Source organism: Amblyomma maculatum, chromosome 4 (genome assembly GCF_055883805.1).
Source record: "Amblyomma maculatum isolate TAMU_Amacu chromosome 4, ASM5588380v1, whole genome shotgun sequence".
Classification (NCBI taxonomy): domain Eukaryota; kingdom Metazoa; phylum Arthropoda; class Arachnida; order Ixodida; family Ixodidae; genus Amblyomma; species Amblyomma maculatum.
The window spans coordinates 50,649,909-50,660,529 of record NC_139347.1 but is presented as its reverse complement, the minus strand read 5'-3'; the positions used below and the strand labels follow the sequence as shown (position 1 = coordinate 50,660,529).

The following is a 10,621-nucleotide window of genomic DNA, read 5'->3' as shown; positions in this document are numbered from 1 at the left end:
GTAAGCAAGTAAAGTGGTGAGCTTGAAAGCTATTATGAAGAAAACTAAAAGTGTTAAGTCTTGCAAGAGAACAAGTTTACGATAAGGAAAAATGAGTCTGGTTCAGGACACTAAAAAGGAATAAAACTTCGACGAAACAACCTTACCATGCGCTTCATGTCTGAACACTTCAGCCTTTAAGCTTATTGCAAAAACAACACACTTTTGATATGTACTGCCCAGTACAAACAGTGCCCTACTGTCAACAGCACATCTTTTTTTTTCTTAACTGACCAGTTAAAACCTGCAAAATTTCTGCAGTGCAGAGACACACACAGTGTGGTTACATGTATGAAAGCGTTTTATGGCAGCATATGTACAAGAATACAGTTCAAAAGTAGGTCAGGCAAGAGGGGTCATTAGATGTTGCTAAGGTGGACTGCAGAGCTGAACTACCAAGTCTTCCTTGTGCTCAACCTGCACATCAGCCAGTACATGCTGAACTTTCTCCATCAGGGCATCCATCTGCAAAAGGCGTGAGTACAACCTTTAAGCCAGAAATAATATGCAGTGTACCAAGACCTTAAATTTTAGGAGACATACGTATAGAAAAGCACCAGCAAAACAGCAAGTCCCCAATTTACAAAGTTAAAGCAGCCAGATGATAGTGACCAAGTTCCTTCCAGATATATTCCATCATGGTTGCATGGCAACCCTGCATTTCAGCCGAAAATGGCCATCTTTGGTCTTGCAGTTCCAGGTTCAGATGGTCCCTGTTCTGCCCCCTAGGAGGTCTGGTGTCCTACTTTCTGATGTGTGTAGATGAAAAACAATTGAGGTAAGGGAACTATGCACACTATGTAAGAAGAAACTAAAGATCGTAACCCAAAAGGTGGTGTTAATTTTAGGTTTGCAAAACCTATCTCAAGCAAGGGCATAAAGTTGCGGGAATACCGCTGAACCATATTCTTTTTTCTGAATGTGTCTAAGCCTAACCTCGCCCCAAAGAGTGCAGTCTTAGCTAGCTGATCTCATGCACTGGACTGCATCATCAACGCAACATGCCATCTGGCTGCTCTTGCCCAGCGGCAACTTTCCAGGGTTGACCAACCGACTCTAGGGAGAGTATAAGTGGCAGCACCCTCTTGTCTGTACAGCAGGCCTTTCTACACAGCAGCAGTTGCTCTGCACTTTGGCAATGTGCCTCCACACTCACACAGGCTGCCTAGTTTGTGTTTTGTTCCCCAATGACCAAGCTTCTCAGCTAAGTCATCATTGCATTTCTACGATGGCCAGCCTCTCTATGCAGTCAGATTGTAGTCTTTAGGAAAGAGGATACAAGAATCCAAGTGCCGTTTCCCTGTTCACACATGGCTAGGCCTAGCCACACCAACTTGGAACCTGGCAATTCCCACCGTGGGCCAGTACAATACACCTGCCTTCGTGCCCTTGTCCCACATGTAGACAATAATCAGCTTAATAACACTAGCAGCTCTTTAGGCCTTCCCTCATCTTGCAGTAGAGTTCCTTTCTCTCCTTCACTAGGAGACATAGGAACACCACCATGGTCCCCTTATCTCATCTCTATTTTTCTTGCCAAGAACCAGGTGTAGGGGCCTTCCTGAGGTTGTCACCTGCAAGCCACAAATACCGCCAAGTGGTTGTATACAGCAACCTCGCTACAATAAACCTTGATTGTGCCCAAGATTTTGGTCTACTGTAGAGGAGGTCTGCATGATCAAAATACCACAGCAATATCATTGGCTTCACAGCCAAGTCTGCAGTAAGAAAGGAGTGCTCCATTCAATCTTAATGCCTTAGTCTTACAAATAGGCTAGGGCCACCATGTTTCAAGCTGCGTACATAATAGCCATTTGTTTCACATGTTTATCTTAGCGTGGTACTCTCCCAAATGAATGACAGTGGCATGAGTGCAAATTTCATCATCATCACCATTTAGGGGGGAGCAAAAATAAACAAAATCAAAAACAAAAGGAACATTTGGAACATCTCATTACCATCTTATATTTTCAGAGCATGTGCAGCATGTGTGATGCACCAGAATCGGAAATCACAGAACCACTGGAGTTTGGTGGTTTGCTTCACTATATAGACTGTGCTAAAGAGCCACGAGTGATCATGCAAATAGGAAAGGTGTGCAGTTTTTATTGTCCTTGATCTGCAGCTACTCTTAGAATTATGATTTTGTTACCAGCTCTTGAGATTCCCTAAATGGCTGCAGTGATGTAAGAACACTCTGTGGGTAGTACAGTTACCAAAGCACTCTCAGAAAATGTGGTGACTGCACAAAAAGTAAGTAGATGGATCACAGGTAAGCGTGTCCTTCATGTGCTGCTTGCAGAGGGAGGAGCACTGACTTGCGCTTAGAATCTAGTCTTTCTCATCTTGTTTTGAGTAAGGGCTGCACGTCGAAAATATGTAGACTTACGGCAATAATAAAATTGTTGCTGCTGTTCCTCCTGATGGTGCGCGATACTAAGCCAAAGACATGCCAATCAATACTTGTCAGTTTACCAAAGCTAGCTTAACAAAGCACGCATCAGCAGGTATCATAACATCTAGGCACTTAACATACCATCCAACCTTGTGTTTGGCCCACGATAGCCAATGTTGCTTATGCGCCATAAAAACCCATGTAACTAATTTTGGTTTTCTGACTAAACGACTTTTGTGAAGCAGATCTCTTCACAACTGTCACCTTTTGATTCCATTCATTTTGAGTGATTATTTTTCAAATCTGTTAGTTTTTAATTGCTGGTATAAAATCTTTTGTCTAGACATGTCTACGGCAACTGCATTTTTCCTTTGTTACTCAAGCCGAAGTGATAAATTCACCAGCATGTACAGTCTTTGTACAAAGTTTGAAGTCACATCCACTGTGACTACGACCAGAGCTACGTTCCTTTTGCTCCTTTACTGACACTGGAAGCTTTTGCGGGATCTCAAGCATAACATTATGGAGTGAATTGAACTACTCAAAAAAATGCAATAAACAGTGTGATATAAAGCTATATGCTCAAACAAAAGATGCACAAATTAACAAAATTCCAATTAAGGTGGTGCTCTGTGCTCATAACTACTGCTTTGCATGCCAGCTGCAGGCAGTGAGAAAGGAAACATGCAAGCTGACTCTGCCTGCCAAGGTGAAAGCTGGTTTGGTTTGGTTTGGTTTATAGGTTTAATGTCCCAAAGCGACTCAGGCTATGAGATGCAGAAGAGAGACTCAGCAGAGGTGTCATGACAGTTTATTGCAGAATGAGGTGAAAGAGATTGCTACGCGGTATCAAAGGAAACCAAACAAGGGTTGACTGATGGGCGAGCCTCAGGTCGCAGTTCTGACATCCTCACAATCCATGTACAGTGAAATCTCGCTAATTCGAATTTTCAGGTAATTCGAACTACACTGCTTGATCCGAACAAGCTCCATAGAGGTCTGTGTACAAAAATGCCGGTTAATATGAATGAGATTTGGTTTCGCTATGGTTAATTTGAACTATGCGGCACCACGTCTGGGGTGCCTGATGCCCAGTGCATGGCCAACCCCGCGATAGGCCGGCATAGTTAAGGTGCTATGCGGGTCCAAAACTAGGACAAACATAAAACCAGGTAAAACCTAACCCATGTCTGGCGTGGCGGAGGATAGGGGTGGTGGCCATGGTGGTGACTGCTTGCTGTTTGTTCTGCATGATCTCTGAGACTTGCAGCTCGATGCTCATTAATTTGACTCTCGTTAATTAGGAAATACGGATATTTCTGTCAGCGCAGCACCAGCCGACAAACGTGTAAGCGGATGGGCGCTATGGGTCTCGCACCGGTTAGGCCGTGTCCGGTTATGATTGTATGGATCATTAAAATAGCACTCCTTAAACTTTAACAACCTGTTGTGCAGTTGACCACGCACCTCTGACGTGCGTGCAACAGCAAGTGTAATGAAACACAAACGGACTCATTCAACAGTATACCTTAATAGACCGACTAGGTTTCAGTTTCACTTTTTTGAGGTTCGCGTTGTTCACGCCAGCGGCGCTCAATTGCCGTACACCAATTAGCTAACTGATGAGAGTTGCGCAGCGTTTTTGATAGTGGGCTTTTAGGCACTTCAATCTCTGTTCTTCCGCTGCTCCCAAAATGTTTGCTTGTCAAGTGCCGTTCAGAATGCATCATACAGTGAAGCCTCACACACAATACAGGCTGCTTGTGAAGAGGCACTCCTACTACCGTGTTGCGCTTGGTACTGTCAAGGATGAGTGCCAGCAAGGAGTCAAGGCCACTAGAACTGTGCCAATTCTCTCTCCTCCACCCTTTCCTCCCAACTGCTAAAGTAAAAAGCATCTTGGCGTGCAGCCAAGAAATAAGCTGTGGGCTGTGAAGGAGAGGCTCGAAAGGGAGGGATGCGCTAACGACTAGCGCTTTCTTTTTTTAATTCTCAGTGGCAAAAGTGGGGGTTGAGTTAAGTAAGTGCTGGGGCTCCTTATGCGAGTGAATATGGTAAATTTACCGTAATGCAGATGGTTCTTGTCAGGTTTTTCGAACATCAGATAATTCAAACTTTTTTCCGGTCCCATGAAATTCGAATTAACGAGCTTTCACTGTATGATAGTCTATGGATGCATGTAACCGCAAGTAAGCGTGGAATGGAATGGTGGCATAACCATCTCAAAACTTAATGCGCAAGTTATAACAATTTTGGCCAAACGCCGCTTTCATGGTTTTTACCAATACTAAAGAAGAAGCTGGCTGCTATAATAGCATTGCTCATTGTGTAGCTGTGAGCATAAATTTTTGAAAGTGTGAGTGTAACACTGAACTGTGGATCTGACTTTCAATTTGTGTTGTTGAAAGCCAGGATGGTAATTAACTATGTGTATTTTACAAAATGTTATGCTTAATTTTGGAGTAGCTGCTTCTTTATAACTAACCTTTTGCCTTTCTGTAAGCACCTTTAACGGAAGGTTAACAGCCTTAAAGAATAATTATATATACAAGAGAACCTCGGTGATACGAATCTCACGGGGCCGTGAAAAAATTCGTATCATTCGAACATTCGTATCATCAAAACGAACGAAAATAAGCATGCAGAAGCATGGGAAAGGCAGTCGTGCAGATCTATTTACGTCCGAGAAAGTTAATTACGGTCGCGCGGTCACAGCTCGCCACTCGCGGCGCACGGGCCACGTGCCTCCGCGGACTTCTCGCGGTGCGTACAGCACGGCAAGCGGTGGCGACATGCCAGCCGTGCGGCACCGCAGACTGCTCGCGATGCGTACAGCGCGACTAGCGGTAGTGAAGTCTACGATGTGCGGCCCGTGCGCGCCTGCCGCCGCGTGCGCCACTGACTAGTATTCATGGCCACGCGCCGCTGCAAACCTTTCGCGGTGTGGAAAGCTATCACGATGCTGGCGATGTGTGGTCCGCCCGCCTCCGCGTACTTCTCGTGGCGCGAGAATGGCAACATGCAGGCCGCGCGGCGCTGCAAACTGCTCGCGGAGCCAGCGATGTCCGGTCCGTGCGCACCCGCTGCATATGCCGCCACCAGCTACGGCGGTTGTGCTGTCCTTGGTTTGTGGCTCACGCGCCACTGAAAGCGTTTCACGGCGTGAGCCCGACAGAAGATCGTGACGTCGGCGGGGCACGGAGCACGCGTCATCGCAAACTGCTTGTGATGCGTACATACAGCGCGGCTGGCTATCGCGGAATCAACGATGTGCGGGCAGTGCATAGTGCTCAAGGTTGCAGTCGCAGTTCACGCATACGTATCATCCGTAGTGGCGCGGGAGAGTGTTCGGACCATCCGAAATTTTGTGTATTGTACACAATGCACTCTGGCCGGGGAATTTCGCAAATTCGCATCATCCCGAAATTCGTATCAAACGAGTTCGTATCACAGAGATTTTACGGTATACGGTTTCTAATTATTTCTTAACACACTATATTTGTTTTACAATGCAGTAGAAGGAGCAGAGGACTAAACCCTCTGGTACAGTCCCCACGCTGGATAGATATTTACGAGCCACAGTTTTTGGCATCAATCACAGACGTTGCAGCAGTTCTTTAGCCCATTAACCACAGTCATGTTCCCTTCACATGAATAATTATTGTTCCTTCTAACTCCCTCTGCACGTAAGGAATACCACTAACTCCATTTCCACGCAAGGGATACCCTACTCTCCCACTACCAATTTTTTTATGTCAAGATAAGCACAGGAATGTTGTCTGCATGTGTCCCTCTGAGTTATGCAACACTGACATACCTTCTGCAACTGGAGTGGCGCAAGCGGAGGGCGGGAGAGAGTGTCCTGTGGAGCAGTGTTGCCGCTCAACAAGCAGGGAAGCCCAACTGCAGGCAGCGCCAGCACAGAGACACGCTGCGCGTACTGCCGACCCCGGTTGAGGTACTCATGCTGCTCCAGCTGAGAGTCCAGTGCTGAGACATCTATCACGTTGCTGCAAGTGCGGGGGTGAAAAAAAACCAAGTGAGATGCTGCAATGACAGCCAGCCAGTCAACTTTGGCCATACTGGCAAGATGCACCAGGAAGGGCTTGTGTCGGTTGGTGCAGTTCGCACTGCCTCTTTCTAGGTACGCTGAGCACTGTGCAAGCAGTTGGATGCTATGGCGAGAAGATGGAGTGGCTGCAGATACCTTTAGAGGTTTTGAATTTTCCACGCTTCCTCAACATGCTACTAAAATTAAATACTTTATTCCAACTTGTTTTCAAAAAATAAAACTGCTGTACTGCAAATATGTGTTGAGGCCTACGCTATAACCAAAATTCTCAGCATATTAAAGGTCCTCCAAATAAGCTTGAACAGATATGCTGAAACAGGCTGCGAAAGAAATAAAATGAACAGTTTAGCTTGGCCTAATCGTGTGCTGGCACGATTAGGCCTAGTTTTGCACAATTTATCTTCTCTCAGCTCGGAGGTTTCATTTGCATGTCCACCACATTTCCTCTGCTTGTCCACCTCCAGCTTTTCTCGTTTAGATATGATGCCAGGATCAGTCTATTCACACTGACGTCATTTGAGGCATGGTTTTTCGTTCCTTCGAGCCGGTGGTCCAAGTCAGCTAGCCCAGAGGGACCCACCCACCTCAATCATCCTTGCCGGAAGGATCCCAAGCTATGCGCATGGACACATATACACACTGCTCCCAGCAAAAGAACATGTAATAAAAAGTTGGAGCACAAAAATATATTTTGCACAATGAAGGATTTTTAAGCTATGACTGACACCACTGTTTCTGCAAAACATAGACCAGTACACTCATCTGTTTTCAATAACCTTTTTTTCTTTAGTGATTAATTCGACAAATACTGGTCAACCAAGTCATGGTCTTTCAGCAGAGCAATACTTAAATGAAATTCTCAAGAGGACATCCGACCAAGCTAAACTGAACATGATCATAAATATTTAACAGTTCCCAGAGTCATGCTACAACTAAGTGTAAGATTACAGCTACAAGGGCAGAACGGGAGAAAGATGGCTACACATTATGAAAGAACACTTAAAAAGGGTAGAGTGGGAGCCTCAGTTCGCAAGCCGAGCCGTTTCGACAATGAAGACAAGTCCCCTTTAAAACGTTGGCTCAGTTTGGGAAATGAGGTTCTTCCTCAACCCTTGTTCAGTGCTTCTTCATATGAAAGCTGCAAGCAATGTTGGCTGGTGTAAATATGAGTAGCAAGAAAAACAAAAATATAGGCAGTTTAACTCTGTTAGTCATGGAATAGTGTGCAGCAGCAGTATGCTCTTACATGGTTACGCTTGTCATGTCTCAATGAGAAAATGTTTTTAGAGCTAATTTAGCCGTAATGCTTGGTTATGCTTTTGTCTCAATAACTGAATCCTGTGTTGCCAAGAATTTGATGGTTATTTTTTTATCCGTACATCGCATGTGTGTCACAGAAACAATGCCCTTAGAAGTAATGTTTCAGTTTCTTGCCAACTTCTTTGCTGCACATACTCCCTCTGTGCGGCAAATTGTTTCAGTCTCTTAGCTATGACATTGGCCTCTTGATTCCCGGTGCTGTAGTCATCTTGCCCGCTGTTGTTCTTGTCACACACGATGATACTCTTCATACAACCTAGACGACTCGGTGTTAGCCTTCATGGCAACCCGAGAAGCAAAGTCACTGCAGAATGTGGTCTGGCCCGCCTAGCTGCAATTGCAAAGCAAGGCGAGATTCCCCTCTGCTCCCAGCACAGCAGCTGTGGTGAAGCAGCCTGTGACATCACCCTCTTCCTGTTGCACTTTCTTGCTTCGCATATGCAGAGAGTATCTCCTTCGCCTTTCTTCTTCCAATCAAGAACAGGTCAGCAAGTGTTGCAGCATTTCCTCCACCTATTAAAGCTGCATCAATGTGCCCTACATCTCCTCCACTATGCCGTATGTTTTGCTCACCAGACCACAAACACGTGCTCTCATAAGGTGAGCAGGGAGAGGTCTATTAGCTCTTCCATGATGCAGCTGTTTCCTCCTCCTCTTCCCTGTCCGTGCTTGCAAAGGTCAAATCTTCTTACAACACCAATTTTTTTTGCAAGAATGCAGGTATTAGTACTGCTGCACCAGAAAGCAGCACTGCACTGAGACTCATCACAAAGAGGACACAACGGACTTGCATCTGTTAACAGTGCAGTACCACATTTTGCTGAAGTAAAGAAATGTTTATTGTTGGAACCACTAATCAATATAAATGTCAAAATCTCATGTCCCTGTTCCCCCTGTTTTATTTGTTGCTGTTCTTTCCCCTTCACAGCCTGCTTTTCAGTAAATTATTCAAACATGCAAGTCATGAACGTTATGAAAAGGCATGCACGTTTCACAAGGCAACCACAGAGGGTGCTATAATGACTGGGGGAGAGCATCGATGAGGAAATTTGCTGTACCACTTCAGGTGTTCCTCCTTTGCAAGTGTTGGTTTATTAGAGTCTTAGCAACAATCTAGGGTAAATATGCCAGCTGCAGTAAAGGCCCATTCACACTTGCGAGTTGCTAAGGACGTGCGACCGGCATTTACATGCTACCAGGGAGCCAAGCCGCTCAGCCCAACAGCTGTTCACACTTGCAGAGGCGACTCGTGGGTGACTTTCCTGAACTGGTCTTGTCTGGAATGAGACTGGGTGATCTTGACTGCTTACAAGCAACAAGAAGCAGGATGTAAAACTAACCAGTTCATTTTAGCTGCGCCAATGATTGGTTACTGGCCTGCAACCAGCAGTCGTGAGGCTGGAAAATTGAACAGTGCTCGATCGGCTTGTAACTGTCGCTTTTAGACTAATGCGATCGTTTGCGACAGTCGCTTTCCGACCAAAACGGTTACACAACCTATGCGAGTCGCAAGTTTGGGCGAGCCTTAACTATGACTACAGAAAATACAGCCACACAAGCATACACGTAACTGTGCCAGCTATGGCCATGCTGGAACGATTTACACTACTCTCCTACTATAAGAGAGTGAAATGCTACATATAAATCAGGTTTGCTCACGCAGCCGTTTGGTGAATGATCCTGTTGAGGGCATTCTGGTCGTCCCCTTTGGCAAGGTGCACAGATCCGCTCTGTGTGCCGCCATAACTGTCACTGTAAATGATGCAGTAATGCCACCACACAGGGCTCAATACAGAAATATGTATAACGCAAACAAAAGATTTACGTTGCGGACAAAATACACTTTGCATCACTGGGCATCGCGGTGACAACAATTAGTAATAACGGGTTAGGTAAAAAAAGGCCACAGAAGTTTTATGCCAGAGTGATATGCATGCTTTCCCGCAAATCTTGCCTCTTGTCATAAAGCGCTGCACTTTTTTAATCTTTGGGCCCGAAGCTAAATGGCACGCATGAATGGTATCACGTCCGCAGATTATAGTTTATCTGACAGGAGATCAGAGAAAGTCAACGTCATGGTCAAGCACGACACTTACTGGAAAGAGTGTTGTGATGCATTGCCTACGGGGTTTGCTAGCAGTCTGGAGTTCTCACTGGGTTCATCCTGTCACGTCAAATAAAGACAAAAGGTAAACAAACATCCACATACACAAAAGGTAGACAAGCAGCTCAAATATGTCAAGAAAAAGATAAACTCTGTCACGATTGTGGGCGTTACCGTCGCATCATAGGTGGGCACAAATATACACGCGACAACAACCCAGAGAAACTGTAAACAAACTGTGAGCCTTCAACAGCTTCTGTGCTGTTTTCTGTCAGGTTCCAAAGCGGAAGCAAAGAAAGCCGGCGTCCCACAGCGACTAACGATCAGAGGCGAGCAAAGTCTTCTCTTCGTGACAGGACGAGCACAACTGACGTCGTCTGTAAAGTAACCACTTCGCTTGACATCTAAACACCACTACCTGTGAGCGCTTATCTTCGTTGCAACTGAAGCAGCAGCCCATTTGTGAAGTGTCGCGTGAAAACGAGCGCACGGCACACAGTAAACAAACTTCACACCACACCAGGCATCTTTGACCCGACGCACAGTCATATGACAGTAGGGTCGGTCGCGTTTAATAGCAAGTAATTAAATAAGCATTAAAATTTTCAAAACAATGCCATTGTAACAAAGTTACTAAATTAAAAATAAGATTTCTTTTCATGCATGTTGTTAAAGTAATTTATTGCTTCTT

The 10,621-nt window shown here is 45.3% G+C and overlaps 1 protein-coding gene across 2 annotated transcripts; it reads right to left on the bottom strand.

The window, feature by feature from the left end:
* Positions 1–322: 322 nt before the first annotated feature.
* On the bottom strand, positions 323–10,504 carry Lamtor1 (Late endosomal/lysosomal adaptor, MAPK and MTOR activator 1). Of its 2 annotated transcripts, none has more exons than XM_084601378.1 (5): positions 10,349–10,504; positions 9,923–9,990; positions 9,486–9,578; positions 6,252–6,444; positions 323–504 (listed from the first exon to the last, which is right to left on the bottom strand). In XM_084601378.1, exons 1-5 carry the CDS (start codon positions 10,388–10,390, stop codon positions 409–411), a joined length of 492 nt encoding a protein of 163 aa, XP_084457504.1. In that variant the 5' UTR covers positions 10,391–10,504; the 3' UTR covers positions 323–408. The 2 variants fall into 2 exon arrangements, with proteins under 2 accessions (XP_084457504.1, XP_084457503.1); XM_084601377.1 differs by having other exon boundaries at positions 10,346–10,488.
* Positions 10,505–10,621: the final 117 nt, after the last annotated feature.

Bases quoted from the DNA above. Each gene is read 5' to 3' on its own strand.
- Lamtor1 (XM_084601377.1), bottom strand. From the start codon at position 10,390: ATGGGCTGCTGCTTCAGTTGCAACGAAGATAAGCGCTCACAGGTA. The intron at 6,445-9,485 runs GTGAGCAAACCT...CCGCACTTGCAG, and splicing joins ATCATTCACCAAACGGCTGC to CAACGTGATAGATGTCTCAG. The intron at 505-6,251 runs GTATGTCAGTGT...CGCCTTTTGCAG, and splicing joins CGCCACTCCAGTTGCAGAAG to ATGGATGCCCTGATGGAGAA.